At 42.1% G+C, this 20,650-nt stretch overlaps 1 protein-coding gene across 1 annotated transcript; it reads right to left on the bottom strand.

Annotated features, from left to right (window-relative positions):
- Positions 1-1,941: 1,941 nt before the first annotated feature.
- On the bottom strand, positions 1,942-19,441 carry slc6a3 (solute carrier family 6 member 3; the record flags this gene model as incomplete). The annotated part of the gene is made up of 15 exons (XM_083761392.1): positions 1,942-1,965; positions 3,195-3,266; positions 3,714-3,881; positions 5,052-5,152; positions 7,053-7,152; positions 7,373-7,501; positions 8,108-8,220; positions 8,958-9,082; positions 10,644-10,747; positions 12,119-12,253; positions 13,805-13,943; positions 15,196-15,397; positions 17,071-17,202; positions 18,574-18,778; positions 19,355-19,441. 15 exons carry the CDS (start codon positions 19,439-19,441, stop codon positions 1,942-1,944), a joined length of 1,836 nt encoding a protein of 611 aa, XP_083617518.1.
- Between the last annotated feature and the right edge of the window lie 1,209 nt (positions 19,442-20,650).

Raw genomic sequence — 20,650 nt, 5'->3', positions numbered from 1 at the left:
ACCAGCTGGCCATTGGCTGGCTCCGTTTTGTATACCAGCTGGTCATTGGCTGCCCAGACAACGAGGCGGGACTTCCCCCCTTCTTCTCCGTTGGTTTTTATTTTGACTCGAGTGGGAGGGGAATCCCGATCATAGACTGTAATGGTAGCCACGCCCCTCAGAACATACGCGATGGTTTTTTTTCTTTATGGTCATTTTTTTAATTAATGGGACCATCATTTTCCAAAAAGAATATTATGACATTAGAAATGAGACTTTAAACTAGTGACTGGAAGAAGAAAGTATTCATGACCATGTTTATTAAGGTAATACAGTCTAGGTGAAGTTGGGCCAAAATACATGGGCCTCTATGGAGCTATGGGGCTTTTTGGGTCCGGTCCAGCGCCACAACAGGCCATTATATGAACTACCGATTTCAAATGAGGCTTCACGAAATATCTGGCTGACTGCCCCCCTGGATTCAACTTTATTCTTTGGTAGATTGAACCAGTCATATAATGCCACAGATGGCATGGTCACAATAATCCAAGCTATCTACTGTACCACTGTACTGATACTCTGCTCTATAATATTGCACATAAATCATGTGTCAGACAGCTGTCATTCTAGCCCATTCAATATAAATAAACATAACAGCAGTAACAGAATGACACAGATAGATTTTTGTCATAATCATATTGATTTCCATTACAGGACTACATTGATATTCTAGCATCTTCATCTGCATGTTTTCACCCTTTCACAAATACCAGATTAACATTTCTCAATGATGTACTGTATGATTCAAACAAATAAATTGATATATAGAATACTGGTGGAAACATTAGCTATGATAACAGTCATTGTATAAAATACTGACAAATATATACTGATATTGACTGAAATGAAGTCAAACAGGTTAGCTAGTGGTATTCACTCAATGTACCACCTTCATTTTAGGATGCAAATCAAAAAACGCCTTTCTTTCCCATCTTTTCCCATGTTTTGTATTATATCCATTATTTTTGCAGAATACACATGGAAATATGAATTTCGCGACCGGGGCGGTTTACCAGACTAGGGAAAAGGTTTCTGTTTAGCTATATAATATCAGAACTGTTTCATTACACCTAGTCTCACGTAGCCAGACGAACAGAGATCTCTGCCTACTGATAAGTCGGGTCACGGGTGACATCGAAATTCAATGAATGGGATGAAACAATTCTGAAATGTAAAAATATATTACAGCTCACAGAAACCAAGACTTTAGGGCGTTCCTTAATTTGTGATGGTATCAGGATTGTTTTTCAAGCAATGGGCATAGGTCTGATACTACTGGATTTTGTCAGATGTATCAGTAGCTGGAGATCTGATCGCTTGGCTCCACAGAACTACATTACACCATGAAAGCAGTCCAATTAATAAAACAACAACAATTATTTTGAGCTCAACACGAGCTTTTTTGTTTTCATTATATAAACAGTTTCGATGGAAGAGTGGAGGTATTACTTTTTCTTAAGCTATAGTGGCTTGGTTTGAATGAGAAACATTTCTCACATTACCATCCATCCTTTGCGATGGAAATAAATAACACAAATATATAAAGAAAAATGCCTTGTGATTAGACGAATATGATTCTATAACACCAAAGGATGAATACCGCTTCACGTGTTTGACAGAATCTCCCTCATCAGAGTGCAAACACCTATGGTGACCAGGATCACAGCACAGCTTCACGTCCATTGATGACAATAAGACCACAGCGATTTGTATGGCATGTATAGTATTAGTATGATCATCAACATCACCTCTTCCTGTTCCTCTGTCTCTTCTGCTGAGCTCATCAGATCTTTGCAGAGCAGCTAACCATTCATTCATCTCATTTCTCCATTCATCTTTTCTCCTTCTCTCTCTCTCTCTCTCTCTCTCTCTGTCTCTCTCTCTCTATCTCTCTCTTTGTTCTCAGACCTTCAACCAGTGATGCAGCTGTGGGAAAAGAATACGATGTAGACATGAGCAAATACACAAAAACTAATTGTGCCACTCATGGTTTATTTCCACTATGATACATACCGGTAGGTCAAACTAATATGTCAATTTGAAGCTATGATTCCCTTCTTTCATATGACATGAAAAAAACGAAAATTCAAAAAAGTCCAATGGCAGTCCCTCAGTCAAATGTAGTCACACATGGTCTACCACCATAATATAATCAATAAATAAAATGAACTTCATACTGTACTTCCAAAAAACATACTTTTTATGAACTTGAAACATGTGTAACCACGGACGTATAGGCTACTGTGAACTGTATGTCTATCTTTATTCTTAATAACATGATGAGACATAACACAATATCTGCTGTTTCAGTTTGATAACAATATGAAGTGCCGTGACATCAGCTGTCATCACGCGACTGCGTGTCATGCAAAAGTTAAGCAAATTGATGATAAGGTCTGAGGAGGATGATACACTTTTAATCCAGAACCCAGCCCAAGACGTTTGGGATACGCGGGTCTTCCACTGTTCATTTCAACGGCTAAAACTATGACGAAAAGTGTTTGTCGACTACCTTTTTTCACTAACGAAAACTACAGTAAATAAAAACTAAGCTACGATGAGTAAAATTAAGACTAAATATGTTGACAATTTCATCAAACAAATAAAAACTAGACTAAAATGGTAGGGAGGAACTAGCGGAGAAGATGTTTGGTTGCACTCGGGTGTTGCGCCCTGAAATGAGCAGATCTACAATTAAGCTGCAGCACGTCCAGCTTGTAGAACAGCTATTTTCAGCATGCAACCAATGTTATTCAAAAGACTGACTAAAACTAAATTATTATTTGCCGTCTCCTGCACTGATTATTACCCATATTACCACATAATTGTTAATCATATTCCTATAGATTGTACATTAGGCTAAATATGTTTTACTGCTGTTAGATTGTGTATTACTCGTTTATCGATTGACTGACATAATTACCCATACCACTAATGGTAGTGTTCACCTCAATTCTCCTTTCTTTGTTTTTTTGGTACCTAATTTCCACTCTATTTCTTTACTCTCAAAGAGATATCTCTCCCTATAGCTGTATCCCTACCCCGATCTGTATCAATCTGCCCTGTGTTTCCTATTGTGGTGCTGCTATGACAACTGAATTAGCCTTGTGGGATCAATAAAGGTTGAACACTCTTCATTATTAGAGGGCATTTACCGTGAATTGTCGAACTTCCCCATTATCCACTAAGTGATGTTCTGTCTCCGGGGTGATGGCATAAGCCAGTCTCTGTACAGAAAGAGGAGACAAAATATGCATGCTTGTTTATCTTATAAGTTATAACTGTATGTATATATGTAACTGTATGTATAATATTTATTATTTACAAATCACCCTGAAAAATTAAATAAAAACATATCAAATGGAGAGTTTTCCAAAGTGTCTGCTCATGCTGATACCAGAACATGACTTGTACAGTAAATGTACTGCGTTTTAATTAGGAGCAAAGGGCTGATTTTATCCTTTTGTTATTTAGAATGATAACACATTTAGATTTAAACACTTTCATGGTGCAGCTTTAAAGGAACCCCACAAATGCTTAAATCTGTCTCATATACTGTAGGACCAAATTAAACTTACTGCAGCTTGAAGAATATGGTGGACATGAATGAAACCTTAGCTGAAACATAACATCTACAAACTATTTGCTAACAAGACAACATAATTTAGGCTTACATCACAGAACTTTCCAGGCAAAATGCAGAGCTTGTAGATTGCGTAGAGAGGCACCATGATCATGGATGAAATAGCCAAGCACCAGCCCAACAAGTTAGCCCACATAGGAAACTGATAGTTGTCGTACTTTGGAGGGTTATACGTAGTGAAGCTCACCACCACCATGAACTGTGCAGAGAGAGGAGAGGGATTTCATTCCAAAACACTACAATCGCATTTTTGGATAAAATATAAAGGAGGAGTAGGACGGATGTCCTCCCAGTGGCATCCGTCAGAGGCAGCTGAGCCAGCATAGGGCACAACAGCAGTGGAAAGCAGTGGGAGGAATTAATTGGCATAACGACGAAACTGGGAGATCAAAGGGGTAAAAAATAATAATTGGCTTCTCTAAATAAATAATAATAAAAAAAAGCAAACAAACAAATATTTCTTCCGTGGAGAGCAGTAAAATGTTCTGTCAACATAGGAGGTGTTACTATGGTGTTATTATGTGGTGAAATGATTTGTCCTCATTAACACGGACGGACAAGTAGCTTACATTAATAATATAATGTACTCTGTGTAGTGGAGGGTATAGCAAATACGTACCTGTAGGTAGAGAACATTAACCCACTTGCTTTTTTACAGGCACAATTACACCCACTATTCCAGACACTGTGGACTAGGCTACTACACCACTGACTGTAAGAGTACACACTTTATTTTACTAATATTGCATACTATACTTGCCAACCATCCACATCGTTAAGTGTAATAAGATCTTCATCCATAATTATAATTTCTTAGACACTAAAGTATAATTTAGAATTTAATAGAATGCATGATTGAACACACCCACTGCTGCTCTCCTCAGATGTCTGTGACATACAGTAGCACATACTGAACACAATTATGGGCTCACAGACAACTGCATAAAAGCATCCACTTCGGCTACTTCCGCTACAGATGTACTGCACTTTGACATTTGAATGGATGTTAAAGGTCTCATGATATATTTTTTCGGAGCAGAGGCGGTGATTGACAGGCTAAATCCCTCAACAGCGACACCCACAGGCAAAAAGGGCTTTGTCTTTTCATTGCACCTGAAAACGCATCAGAACACAGAGTAAAAAACCTGCCCTGGCAGGTTGGGTGGGGTTTTCTTCTGTTAAAAGCTACACGTTTGAAGGACCATGATGAAGACTATACAGTAGCAACTCAACATGAATGCCAAACTCAAGCTGTGACAAGTTTTCTTGGCAATTTATAAGTGTGTGTTGCGAGGCTATTCCTTCGGACCCTGGAGAAAGAAAAGGTGAAGGACTGAGGTACACTATGCAGATTTTTCAGCCGACTCACCAAGAGAAAGCAGGGGCTGACAAACTTCCAGCACAGCCTCCAGTACAAGCCTGGTCTATGGCCAATCATTTCCTCAATGTCGTCACTGAAACGGTCCACTCCTGAAACACACATGTATAAGTGCTCAATGTTGCTTCTTGAACCCCAGCATCCCAATTCTGGGCAACATTCAGCAAAAATAGCCCATGTACAAGCTTGTACATCGTCATTTTGGGCGAAGAGATTTGATGTTGATGGAAAAAAGTACAGTTACAACTCAGGTCTGTATAGGGTTTAAGTGGTTAGTCAAAAGTAAAAAAGAAAGAAAGATAAGAGAATAGCTACTGTTATTGTGCTGTGCACTTGATCTGTGCGATACAAAATATAAAAGTATTGAAAAGTATTCATAACTAGGGTATAGCAAGCATCATATACCTGTATGTATTGTACAGTATGATCAATCCCTATAATCCCTATTCTTGAGGGGGACTTTCTTAGAAGAATTGCAGTATTCAAGATCATGACGACACGTTGTGAGCTATCGGCTATTTATGGTGAAGACGTTTGGTGTAGAGGGTAAAAAAGTACACAGCAAGTAACTCCATCTTACTAAGAATATAGGGTTTAAGTGGTTAAACCCTCTCACCGTGTTCCTGCCTGCAGGGCATCTCTAACTGCACAGCCAGAAATCAAGACTGACTGCCAGGTATTGAACAAACCAGAATGTACTCATGTAGCACATGGTACCATGGAGGGCCACAGAGGCCAGTGGTTAAGGGGTTCCTGTCAGCAGTGATGGGACCTGGGAAAAGGCCCACCGAAGCCGTAGGCTAGATTTATTTGACTTGCCAGGGTCAAAACCCAGTGACGGGGAGCCACACAGACCTCACCTCCCTGGGTCTGGTTAGCATTTAACTCTTTATAGACCTCAGTGTGCATAGACAGAGAGCTAGACAACACCAGACTTGATATAGAAATTCAGATCAATCTTGTTACCTTAAAGAATCATACTGGTGGTCTGGTAGGTTTAGAGTTAGACGATTGTTGTTGTAAAAATAATAATAATAATGCTCGCCCAGCAGTCTGCCGTCACCCAGGCGGATGCGTGCACGCAGCCTCGCCCTTTAGGGCGAGGTCACTTCTCCCCCTCAGGGCGTTGTACTGGTAATAATAATAATAATAATACTCATTATTTAATGTCCCCATATGGAAATTTGTTCTGTACTCTGTATTGGAGGTCCTCTTATCATAAAATCATCATCTTAATGATATAGCTTTCATGTAACCATTTAAAAGTAACATTATCATTCATTATCATTATGCAATCAAGTATGGACTGATTTGAGAATTCTAGCCAAAGAATACAACAAGTAATTCAAACATCCATGACTTATCCTGAAATGACATTTTGTTAGTTTGTTAATGTTGTGTGAAAGCGAAAATTGTTGAAAATAGTTTGTAACTGGTCCGACTGTGAAAATAGGCACGCACTCTGGAGTTGTGAACTGTCCATGGTGCTGAAATGGAAGCGCTGCCATTTATGGTTAGACATTGCATTATCTTTCTGTTCACAGGATTGTTGTTTAGTGGGAGTTTGGACATAGATGAATATACATGATGTATCTCTATACTAGTAAGAAAATAAGAAAATGGTAGCCCACTAGCTTAATGATCTTCAGAATACAGTGTAAAAATAAGAGAGTTTTGCCGTGAAAAACAATGAGGCAGTCACAACTGAAGTTATTCAACATCAATAAGCCCTCCTAGAACTATATCTACTTCCACACCATGCTACCTAACTAAGTGGACCTAATGTGGGCCTGAGTCTGAAGAGGCAACAATCATTATTGACAAAAAACTTGTCCGCCTCAGAATCCTTAAGTCTAATAGGACTAAGGTGCAATGAGGCACAGACCTGAACCAACACATATCTCATCAATCCCTCTAATGTGACATCAGCTTTGCAGGCCATGAAAAGACAGGAGTCACCCGTTCCTGCTTCATTCTCCCTCTCTTTCTCACCGTAGAACCATGCAATGCCGATGGCCTCAATAAGCACTCCAAAGAGAATCGATGTTCCTGCCGCAAAGTGGTCCAACAGCGTAAATACATACATCCCACCCTGGAGAGGACCGGAAAGAGGGAGGGAGAGAGGGAGAGAAAGAGAGAGGGGGAGAGAGAGAGGGGGGACAACAGAGACAAAACAATACTATATTGTAGATATTTAAGCAAAGAACTAGAGTTTTCCCTTATTTTCTTTTCTACATCTCTATTTTGGGCATCCTTAGGACATAAAAGACATTACATGCGAGTACTTTTTCCACCACTTGCATATTACTTACATTAGTCACACAGAAGAGAGATGTGAGGAATGTTGAGACTACGATAAAGAGGGTGAAGAGTTCGCGGTGCTTGTGAAGGCACTTAAACTCATCAATCAGCCCTGTGATCACCGACTCCATCCCTCCCATCTACAATAGATCAGAACATAATAACTAACTGAAATACAGCAAAGATGAACATGGAAAACGACAGCCATTATTGTTGTTGTTGTTGTTGTTATTATCTATGCTATCTGTGTGTGTGTGTGTGTGTGTGTGTGTGTGTGTGTGTGTGTGTGTGTGTGTGTGTGTGTGTGTGTGTGTGTGTGTGTGTGTGTGTGTGTGTGTGTGTTAGCCTGGTTAATAAACCAGACCGAATCAGCCGTTGGCAAAAAAGAATTTGCCTGCCGGCGGATTACGGTCTGGAGAGGCTCAATTGTACGCCCATTTCCTACACCAGAGAAATGGGGCGGCCAATCGGGACACGGTATGCAATATGGGCGGGCTTTGGTACAGTGACTTTCAATGCTTGAGACCTTTGACTGACAGTAGCTCTAACCAATTGCGTCAAAGAGAAAATGTTTCAACCCGCCCCCCTGGAAATGAAATCCAAGCTGAGCTTCCCCAGACTAATATCCCGCGGTCCGTGCGATATTAGTCTGGTTTATTAACCAGGCTATGTGTGTGTGTGTGTGTGTGTGTGTGTGTGTGTGTGTGTGTGTGCGTGCGTGTGCGTGCGCGTGTGCGTGTACTCACAGCACTGTCAATGCCCAGTGTTAGTAACATGAAGAAGAAAATGACAGCCCACACCGAGGACCCAGGTAATGTTGCAATGGCTTCTGGGTAAATCACAAATACTAACCCAACACCTGAGAAGAAACAAAGTCTCACTGTAGTGTATTATAAATTCAAGATTGCCAAAAAGGAAGCTAACAACAGATCGGTTGAAATTGATAACTATTACAGTGCTGGCAACCAGACTCCTTTTACATACTTACACTCTTTCAATAAACATTGCAACATGTTTCTACTATTTTGACATCAGCTATTCCACTGTGGGGGGTTTACACTATCATGTGATAGTGCTGATCATGGAGCAATACTAAAATTATACTATGGATTATCCGCCAATACCTTCCGCTCTCTCATTTCACATACCACATTGTAGAGTATTGGTTCTCAAAGTGAGGTCCGGTGTCCCCCAGGGGTCCTTTTTACCACACTCAAAAAAGCAGCCACGCTTCCGAGCTTGTACTACAACAATTGAGTTAGTGTCGAAGTGTCCTTGAGCAAGACGCTAAACCCTTGCATGGTTTCCTCCGCCATCGGTGTATGAATGGGTGAATGTAATGCACCATCTATGTAAAGCGCCTTGGATAAAGGCGCTATATAAATTTACCAGGAGGTCCGTGTCCAAATGCATATCAATTTGGGTTTCCTTGGCATGAAAAAGCTTGAGAACCCATCACTTTGAACACAGAGCACTTTATGAGCATGTTCCTGGCTTCCTGGTGTGAATGCGACATAAAATAGCGTTAGCGTACCACTAAAGATGAAATCACCACTACACCATGTTGGAGTGTGATATGAGAACAAAATGGCTTACCATCTCTAGCGACTTTGTCCAGGGGCACGTTGTGTTTGTGGGACATGTACCCAAGGAAGGAGAAGACCACGAAGCCGGAGAAGAAACTGGTTAACGAGTTTATGGAGCTCGTGATGATGGCATCTCTGGATGAATAAAATAGAATCATATCAAGCAGGTTATTAAACAGTATTTAAAAAAAAAAAAGATAAACGGTTAAAACTGGAACAGAAATGTTCCAGTTCTGGTGTTCTGGCACTCCCCCGAATGGGGGGTCAGATCAACATATCCGCCTGGGTGACAGCAGACTGCTGGGGGAGTCCCAAATGGGGGGTTAGATCAACATATCCGCCTGGGTGACAGCAGACTGCTGGGGGAGTCCCAAATGGGGGGTTAGATCAACATATCCACCTGGGTGACAGCAGACTGCTGGCACTTTGGCAGATCAACATATGGAATGAATTCTGTACTGGCCATATATGGAGCGTGTCTTGAGTGTACAGGGTTTGATGAGATCAGATCAACATATGTAATGTCAGAACAGGTCAGCACCATATCTGGAGATCTAAGGGTGGCAGCTGGAGCAGTGTCTTGAGTGTACAGGGTTTGATGAGGGCCCAGGTAGGGCCGGGCCTTAATTATCGGACCTGTTGAGTTTTCACCGGCTGCTGGTCGTGGCCGCGTGGCTGCACTAATAACTTTGGGGCAGGCCCGTTTAGAGTTTAAATGGACAGGTATCAGTCAAAAGGGAGACATCGAAGAGGAAGGATGGATGGGGAAGGATCAACATATGGAATGTCAGAACAGGTCAGCTCTGGAGATCTAAGGGTTTGAGGTGAGATTTAGAGTTTCTGGCCAATATCGATGACATCAGGGTTCTCCATATATGGGCTAAATATTGATGACACCAAATGATGTCATGAGGCATGACCATATGGGCGTGACTGACTGACTGACTGACTGACTGACGGGAAATGCACGATTTCATAGTAAATGTGACCTGCAGTCGCAATAACCTTGACAGGCAGACAGACTGAAGTAATATCTTAAAGAGTTGAACATTACAACATCTAGGTTAAAAACCTGAATTTGCTGAATGTTGTCAATCAATTCCTTTATTAATTGTTGAAAAGGCAAATAACAATCAATCAACCCAACACCCATCAAACAATTAATCAATCATTGATCAAATATGTCTCAACAACGCATACTTCCTTAAAGTGGACTTTTCATTGAACTGGATGGTATTGTCATTGATAGGCCTATAATGTCATAATTCCCATTTTATTTTATTTGGTATTCCTCTGGGAACTGTACCAAACAGGTCTGTCAGTTAGATAAAAGGCCAGTTCTCAGATGTAGAAAAACATTGTGAAAGGTGAGATACATGCTTTCTGTAGGAGTCTGATTCTTTTCAAAGGGTGACATAGTTCATTGATGTTATTTCTGTACGGTGTAAAGGAGGGTGACAAAGCCATGGTGGGTTTCAAGGATTTCAAAGGTTATTGTAATTTAACTTTGTGTGTGTGTGTGTGTGTGTGTGTGTGTGTGTGTGTGTGTGTGTGTGTGTGTGTGCGTGTGCATGCGTGCACCGTGGTGCGTGTGCGTGTGTGCGTTGCGTACATGTACATTTCTCTCTCTCTCACTCTCTCTCTCTCTCTCTCTATCTCTCTCACCATTGTCTTACAATGTTCCAACTGCTTTTACCTGTAACAATTGTTGTTGAATTTGTTGTAGCTGGAAAAGGCGATCAGTACACCGAACCCCACTCCCAGAGAGAAGCAGATCTGTGTTGCCGCCTCGATCCAGACCTGGAGAGTGTGGAGCGGCAAACAAAAGGCACAGGAGAGGAAAAAAGCTGTTATTAGGGATAATTGCAGGAAACTCATTCAACGGCAGTAGATGAAAGACACTTGTGAATACGGAGGGTAATTTTGCAAATTACTGCTCCATGCATATGTCTAATCTAATTCTCAAATGACTGCCATGCAACACTCACTCCCTCTGTCTCCCTCTCTCTATCTCTCTCTAACTCCCTCCCTCCCTCTCTCTTTCCCCCTCCCTGTATGCTCACTGTTATTAGGCATGTATTGGACATTTTCATAAGCTCTCGTGGTGGATTTCATGATAGAGAAAATATTAGCAATGAATTACATAGTAAACGCCATTCCACTAGAACCATTTCTTTGAAGGGGTTATGGTACGACAGGTATTTCAAAACAGATGCACCACAATCTGTCATTAAACCACGCATGTAGATCACATTCCGAAAGAATGCAAAAGGTTAATGAAGATTTTCAAGCTAATTATAGTGAAATAAAACAGATTTTAGTGGCATAAGGGCTTGATAATATCAAGTATATTATACTTATTTGCAAGGAATGTCTTGCGAGAATAGCAGACCTACAAGCTCAAATGCATTGCAACATTACGCTTGTAGATTGGCAATTTAGCTCAGAGCGCTCCTGTGGATGATCTGGTAGAGGTCATACCATCAAGGATCAGATCCGACCGACCTGAGGCACTTTCCCATCTCTCTCCTGCCATTTCCTGTCTATCTCCACTATTGCTATCAAATAAAGGCTTGAAGAAATATATTTAAAATTTGTCAAATTTCTTTCAATATATATATTTTTTAATTTAGCCGATGTACAGCATAGGGTTAAAGTGGTTGAACTGATTATATGCTATGTTAATTGTTAACCAACGACCTGAAATGCCAGTACATGAATCAAGTCAACGTGTCATCCTCACCTCGCTTTTTCTTCCCTGCATCCTTGTTTCCTCACCTGTATTATACTCCATTCTCCACTGAGACCACTGAGACCCAAGGGGCCAGTGAGGCACTCCAACGTTGAAGCGCTGGGCCCTAGTGGTAAGAGGAAGGACTGCAGGCGGACCCGTGGATTCATGACGAGGAAACCCTGGGCTTTAACATTGAGCGCTCGGTTGCATTTCCGCATTGGACCACAAATTTGGTGGTCCAATGCGGAAATGCGCCCAAAAAGGCGGAAATAGACGGTCCTTCGGGCTGCTTCAAAACGCCACTGAGCAACTTCCACTGACATGAATAGCAGAGGGGGCGGAGCTTCGCGCCAGATCAGTCTCTATCCTTTTAATACTCTATGGTGAGACCCCCCCAACTCCCACTCGCTCTCCATTCCCTCTGTACTCCAGCTCACCTTGGCATCACAGAGTCTGTTGAAGTCCACAGAGAGGTAAGCCTTAATGCCGTCAATGGCTCCCGGCAGAGTGACTCCTCGGATCAACAGTACAGTCAGAACCACATAGGGCATGGTAGCTGTGATCCACACGACCTGGCGGACACACACACACACACACAATGGTAGGGATATGTACAGAACATCTGGACATGAATATGTGTGTGTGTGTGTGTGTGTGTGTGTGTGTGCGTGTGTGTGTGTGTGTGTGTGTGTGTGTGTGTGTGTGTGTGTGTGTGTGTGTGTGTGTGTGCGTGCGTGCGTGCGTGCGTGCGTTCATTTTAAGTCCTATGGTTTAGAAAGGATGTCATGGGTCACTCGCTTAAATCCTGACATTTCTTACAGAAGCTGTTACACTGGTGAAAAGGCAAGCAAACACTTTTCTTAACCCATTTAGATATGAGGCCGATTAAAAAAAATGCCTTCTTAATCCTGTCTTTTCTGCAAAACTTCAAATATTTATTTAAAAAATAAATAAATGTATGTATATTTATAATTGAGCTAGGCGAGTTGGCGACGGAAATCGCCAGGTCACCGTGTCACAAGTCATAGGCCGCATGACGTATGCGGACTTTGCAGAACTGCCGTTTACGTCTCTGTGCTGTCTGTGCTCTGATGTCACTCACTTTACCTTTACGTTTTCAACCCAGCTTCTGCAGTTTCCGTTTCCGGTCGCTTCCGTTTGTGAAACCGGCTATTACACTCACTCCCTCCATCTTAAACATCTACTTCTCTTCAGAAGCGTTAAGCCGAGTTTTTCCTTCTTTTTTCCAGCTAGATGTGAGCAACCTCTAGTATACTATACAATACGGTAGCAACAAGAACCCCAAAAGGAGTTCCTGTCTTGAAAGGTAAAAACCCCACAAGGTCAGTTCCCATCCTAAATGGTAAAATCTCAATACTATTTAAGGGAAAAGTCCGGAATTCAAAATTGACTTGAATAAAAGTACAAAAGTGTTATCAACATGTACTTGAAAGTTGAAAGTACCAAAAGTAGAAAGTACTCATTATGCAAAATGTCCCATTTCAAAATGTATATATATCTTTTGAAAATAGCAGATCCACAAGCTGTGAGCTTGTTTTCACAAGGCCGAAATGTTATGGGCTTTGTAATAATAATCAAAATCTACAAAGAAATTGTATTGGAGTAAATGTACATTTGCCGGCTCTGAGTCTGAGATGTAGTGGCAGTAGGCCTACTGTAGAAGTAAAAGTATTGAAAATTGGAAATACTCCTGGGGTTGGTTCCCTCCAGTCCAAAAGGGGGCATGCTATAATAACGAACTGTGTTTAGAAACTGGGTCAAGTCATGCACAGTAGAGTTGCAACCAGATTCAGTGTGTGGCCTGATGTTCTGATGTGATCCCTCTGAACTAATACATCTACAGTGAAGAGTAATTTCCGGACTATAAGCCGCTACTTTTCCCCATGCTTTGAACCCTGCATACAATGGATTTTTACAGCTAACGGCCACTAGGGGACCTTCTAAATCTATCTCTATGGCCTCTATGCAGCTTATAGTCCAGTGCGGCTTGTATATGTACACATTTGGTTTTTACCCTAAATTTAGCTGGTGCGGCTTATATTCAGGTGCGCTTTATAGTCCGGAAATTACGGTAATTAACATTGGTACTGTTCATGTCCAACCTTTCCAGAGGTCTTGACTCCCTTCCAGAGGCTGAAGTACAGCAGAACCATCACCACAGCCAGACAGGACGTCAGCTGCCAGCGAGGACGGCCCAGGTCATCAATACCTGTGCTGTCCTGGATGTGGAGCACGCCACGCCTGCACCAACAGCCCAGGGAAACCAGGACAACACACATGAAACATGATCCCAGCTATCATTTATAGCCTGTGATGGAATTTTACTTTAGAGATGCTATTAAATATTTAATGGTAACCATGGTGGAAGGCATTTCTCCTTCATTGACTATACAATGACCACTGCCTGTCTGGGTCTTTTTTTCAAATGTGAAACAGAAGGATTTTAAAACTGAAGCATCTTCACAAATCTCAGGGTACAAGGGAACTTCTGATTCTGGAAACTCCTGAAATAAAACAAAAATGTGACATACTGTGAATAATAATAATTTAATTTATAAACAACACATAGATAGTGAGAGACTGTTTGTGGCAGGGAGGATTCCCAAGGCAGCCTTCTAACAGAGCAAATCAGATTATCAAATGTAGCTCACTCTTACAGTTCAGATGAGAAATGATGAAGATGCTTCAGACTTAGGTCTGTAACATCACACTAACTGTATATCCCCACTGTGAAATTTACATTCAAATAATGTTTGACTCAGGCGGCAAAATTGTCCCCAGGTGGATGGATAGAAATAGCAACCAGTCATTTTCACTAACTTTGATGAAATGTCTCAGCTGTCACAACACAACAGCCCCTCATTTGGATAGGAGACACCTGGTTGTGTTCGAATGGAGACACATCCAGCTGTCTCAATAAAGGTTTATACAGGTTTATCTTATCTTGTATGACTTTCGTTATCAACTAATAATAACGAATATTTCAACATTCCAAATGCACTTACAGTATATCCTAAAATATTGCTGTAGGTACAGTTCCCATGAGGGCTAGTAACTTTTAGTTTAGGTTAACTAGGTTTTAAAAATGATACTTTTCTCGAAATAACTCGAAACATGAAACTTGTTAATCATTAGCCTGTCCTGAAGAGATGATTATCTTTTGGGGAGAAAAGTTCAAGGATCCACATAACAATCAAGAGATCCTTGTCAAAATTGCTAAAGGGTAGCAGGATTTCATTAAACTTGGTAGGATGATCAGTAGGCAGCCCCAAAGACATGACAAACATTTCCGTTGAAAAAGCCAAGGAAACAATTAAGGAAGCTGTAAAAAAACATTACATAATTTCTCACAAGGAGAAATGGCATACATTGACGATACAGTTACTCTACTGAGTGCAATCTTTCTAGTTGCCTTATGTGACAGATTAGGTCAGATTAGATTGCAGAATGGAGATGCCTGTATATTCTGTTTGTGGGGGCCGACATAATTTACCTGAAGTACTCCTGAGCTGGGGTGTTGATGGAGCTGTTGAATGCCCAGTCAGAGCAGTTGTCGCTGTTCCAGCTGTTGTTACAGTGCACCCAGGGTAACTCGCTGGTGAACGAAGAGAACAGGTAGAAGAGTGCCCAGGAGATGATGACGTTGTAGTAGAACCCAACGTACAGGGAGATGAGGATCACTGTAAAACCCACACCTGACAGAAGGACAATAGAATAATAATAATGAGATGGGGTTGGGCAACTTCATGGTCAGGACTCAGGAGCTGGATATGCCAGTTGATGTGTCATATAGAGCGCGATATTTGGTTTGGCCGAAATAATGGCCATTATTTGACGCTTTGGACAACATTGGTATTGGCAATTATGCAGCCAATGTGTGCTGACTTTTAAACCCCCCCCCCAAATGAAAACAAACCAGTTTGGCCACTGCAACACAACATGCCCTCCAATGTCCTATTCTTCTTGTGTGTGTGTGTGTGTTTCTCTCTGGGAACAGCATATTGACCCCTCACTGTGCTCAATGAAAACCAGTTATCAGAGTGCATAAAACACCACAGGGTGCACATACTGTCTGACTTATTAAGTGGATGAATATTCAGATCAAAGTCTTGCCATTTCTATGAAGATGAGGACAACACTTTTCAAAGGCTGGCCTAACCCTTCATTTTTCCACTCAGCTACCCTTTCCCTGCATTTCAAACCATGTCCACTTCTCAAAGGTGGCCTTTTCATTGCTAAACTTCCATAATTACCATGACCAGAACAGTGGCTTTATTACACTCCTCCTTAACGTGGATTTGATATTTGTCCAGGCGACGGCTATTAGCACCACATGTGGGCATCCAATTTCTCAGTCTCTCTGCCTGTCTGTCCTTCTCAGTCCTTTTCACTAGAGGCATTGATCCTTAGAGGAAACCGGCTTGTTGATCAGAATAATTACTGTCAATATGTGTCTGCATGTGTCTGTGTGTGTGTGTGTGTGGGTGTGGGTGTGGGTGTGGGTGTGGGTGTGGGTGTGGGTGTGTGTGTGTGTGTGTGTGTGTGTGTGTGTGTGTGTGTGTGTGTGTGTGTGTGTGTGTGTGTGCGAGCGTGCCTGTAAATAATTACTGTTATCCTCCTGCTGTGCAACAGAGAGAGAGAACGTCAAGCGTGTGATTAGAACGTCAACGTCCTCAGTGGGTCTCCATCAGACAGCACATGTCCGCACATAGGAGGTACGCACATGGACACGGACGCACGCACACACGCACACACACACACACAGCGTCCTTCAGTCCAGAAAAAAGGCTCTCTTCTAAAGGGCAGTGTCTGGCAACATCCTGTGAAACAGCAGATGCTCCTCTGATAGTCGCAGCATTTGAAATCATATTTGTGATCAAAAGATAGACTTTGAGTGACAATTGACTAGGCTATATTAGTTTCAACTAAATTTAACTTGAGGTACCACACTGTTCACTGCTGCCAGCTACTGTAAGTGGAATAAACAGCATTTTGCAGATGGCAATCTGACCTTTTAGCTTAAAAAAATGTCCAGCCTTCTGACTGACAATCATGCCTTCTGAAGCGAAACCAATTCAAAAGGGTTTCATCAATCCACTAGTCAAGAAACTTTGGGAGAAGTTTTTTTGTACAGTTTTCACTTTTCACAACGGTAAAAACAAACCACAGTGAGATTGAGATTGAGATTGAGGTTGTGTGTGTGTGTGTGTGTGTGTGTGTGTGTGTGTGTGTGTGTGTGTGTGTGTGTGTGTGTGTGTGTGTGTGTGTGTGTGTGTGTGTGTGTGTGTGTGAGTCATTAATTTGTACATGCTCAGAGTTAAATGACTTTGACAGTGTAGGGTGTGAGGGTGTCTGTCCTCCTCCTTACCTTTGAATATGGGGCATATCTTCCAGACCCCTGCAGCCCCCACTCTGTTGTACTGGCCCAGTGCCAGCTCCATGTAGAAGAGAGGCATGCCTGCTATCACCATGAAGAACATGTAGGGCACCAAAAATGCACCTGCACGCCCAAAGATGCAAAAACATTTAAAATGCATGCCATGTACAAATGGTCCACAACACAATAGGATATTAACTTTAAACACACATCATCATCTCTCACACACACACACACACACACACACACACACACACACACACACACACACACACACACACACACACACACACACACACACACACACACACACACACACACACACACACACACACACACACCTAAGAAGGAGCGCATGGATCATCTTTCGAAACTTTTAACAGTGCAAAATTTTTTTGACAGCACAGTGTCTTCTTCAGGGTCTGAAGAAGACACATTATGTCAGCTTTTGTTTCTTTTTCGATGCTGCCTGTGGTCCCTGTCTTAGAAGGATTTTCTCTCATCCTTAAAATAGGTTTTAGCACATGAACTGTGTCATGTTTTAATATTCAGTAAGAACAGTCCTAGGCTTTTATACTGATGGATATCTCTTTTTCTTACAGAAACAGAATTGTTTACTTCCTTTGTCACTGAGCCCTACTGTATACTTTGTCACACAAAAGTAGCAAAAAGAACAGATCTATTTTGTCATGGACCCCAGGAAGAGTAGCTGCTACTTCGGTGGCAGCTAATGGAGATGCATCTGAATAAATAATCGGAATAATAAAGAATCTACACGCTCACGTTGTGAGCTTGAGCTTGTGACTAAATTATAATGTACCAGTACCAGTTCCAGTGTGATACCATAGTATGCCCCCAGAGTGTAGAATGCATGGGCCTGGCAAAGCCACTGGGCAGTCAGTCAGCTCCTCAATCCTGAAATCTGTGTTCTGATAATAGTTATAGCTTAAGTGCACACACTGAAAGTCGGCTGTACTGTTCTCTAAATAAGTTATGACAACGTGCAGGATTCATGGAAACGTGGTAAGATGTGTTGAACTGCAGGCTGCAGAGCAGGGTTCCAGCCACTGCCAGCCGTACCTCTGAGCATCATTACCACTCTTAAACATAATGAGGCCTCTGTTAAACAGCTATCATTAGCCCTACTGATTGTTGGAGCTAATCTATGCAGCAGCAGCTGCTGTGGTTTCCCCCCTATTTTGATCTCTATAAAGAGATTCAAACCTCAAACAGCACACACACACACACACACACACACACACACACACACACACACACACACGTGACTACGTAATATGTGCACAAATATGCTATAGGACATGCACGCACGCACACATGCAAACACACAACAACCCCTGCTGAAATTCTTTCCACCCCCTACAAGTGTGTGTGTGTGTGGAAGGTTTAAAATGCTTAAGGTCATCCCGACTCCTTCCCCTCCCCTCCCCTCTCTCGCCGCATCCTTTGCTTTGCCCGCTCGCCCCGTGGTCTCACCTCCTCCGTTCTTGTAGCAGAGGTAGGGGAACCTCCAGACGTTGGCCAGGTCCACGGCGAAGCCGATCACAGACAGCAAGAAGTCAATCTTCTTCCCCCAGGTCTCTCTCTCCTCTCCCCCACTGGGGCCACCCTGGGCGGGAGCCACCAGGGTGGAGGAGGTGAACTGAACACCATTCTGTTCCTTCACCAAGATCAGCTCAACCTTTTCATGCCCGGGAACACAGTCAATACATGAGATTAGATAATACGTTAGAGCATGGAATAGGACGAAATAGAAGGCTTTTACTTTAGATGAGGCTAGCTGGATAGATCAGTGAGGCCACTATAGGATGTTGCTTGTGAACTGAATGCTGTCCGGCTATTTCACCAGGGATTAGCTTCACCTGAATGGCCCAAAGAGATCTCATCAAAAAGTAGGTGACAGGCATAATTGTTAGATTGATATATAAATGGCTGCGGCCAGTGTGGCAGAGATATAGTACACTTACATGTAACTCCATTCTGGTCCTTTAGAAAGATCAATTTACACTGGAATAATAATGGAATGAAACGGTGTAATAAACAGAAAGATGAGAGATCGTTAGATGGTTGGGGCCACTGCTGAACTCAACTCTTTCACAAGGATCAGCATCACTTGCTTGGATAGAATTAAAAATCAGATATGGATGGATGGATGCATGGATGGATGGATGGACGGGCGGACGGACGGACGGACGGAGATAACACTTTTTTCTCTTAAGCTCCCCTGATTAGCTAAATGTTTGATTTGCCTACTCACCTCTTTGGGACCCATGGTATTTGCGTCATGTTTCTCTGGGGCTACCACTGGAGACATCAGGCCAACAGTGACTCTCCCTCTCAGCATGGAGGGGCTCACAGCCGCAAGGAGAGAAATGCCAGAGAATGGCACAGAGAGGGATGCTACATAGTAGGAATGTAGGTGTACAGAATACCAAGGGGAGAGAGAACGATGGATAAATAGAGAGACAGGGAGAAAGTACATACTGTAAGTACATACACACATGCATGCACACATACTGTGTACATATACAGTACATGTACATATTATGTGCATAGATACATAGAGAGAGCGAAGGATGGGATAATCAGCCATTTTGTTCACAGCGCCTTGCCGATCGCCATCACCTGTTGCTCAAGTGCATTTGAACTCCAAAAGATAAAATATGAATTATAAACCAAGTTCATGTAACATTGTTTTACTACCTTTTTGATGTGTGGGGGGAAAAAGAAGATGAAAATAGGAACATTTTCAGCATGGATACAACTATGAACATTGTCTATAAAAAATAAACCATACCTAAAACTGTTGCCATAGAAATGCCATAGAAATGCTCAAAGTTTTAAGTAAATTAGGTACTTTTGCCAATACAATAAGCCGAGATTTAAGTAAATTATGTACTTTTGCCAATACAAAACGGAAGTAATGAAAATATACGAGGAAGAAAAGAAATGTGTGTTCAATTAATTTTAAATTTATTTTTAAAACTCTCACCTTGTTAAAAAATAAATAAAAAATAAAAGCTTTTCCAGTCCTGGATGGTTGACTTGATAGTTTATTTCCAGCCTCCCCGCGTCTCTTCTGCGCACTGCAAAATGATGCTGACCATATTTGAAGACCCTCTATAAATACAAGACTTGTAAGAAGGGCAGCCTGCAGGCAAGATGGGAAAACACGATAAGGAGGTAGCAGAGAAAGAGAGAAGGTGAGTGTGGAGGACAGTATAATCTGTGATGAGTTGGAGTATAGCGTTCCAGACCCCCCTGTGGAAAAAGCGCAGTGTACCCTGTGGTCTGGGTCTGGTATGAAGATCTGTCTGTGGGACCACTCCAGAAATATGAGACCCAATCACAACATGCGACCCCCCTCCACTCTCCCTGTCCGTCACTCCCCTAACTGTGGTCTTCAGTGTGTCCACCCCCTGCACCCTCCCTCCACCCCCTGCACCCTCCCTCCTTCTCTCTCTGTGTCCTCACTCATTTGATCAGGTTGTTGCTTGATTTGTGCGTTTTTCTTTCGTGACTCGTACTTACCAGATCAAGGTATCGTTATAGG

Source organism: Protomyctophum parallelum (assembly GCF_964188405.1).
Source record: "Protomyctophum parallelum genome assembly, chromosome: 3".
NCBI lineage: Eukaryota > Metazoa > Chordata > Actinopteri > Myctophiformes > Myctophidae > Protomyctophum > Protomyctophum parallelum.
This window is presented reverse-complemented; position numbering and strand designations above follow the sequence as displayed.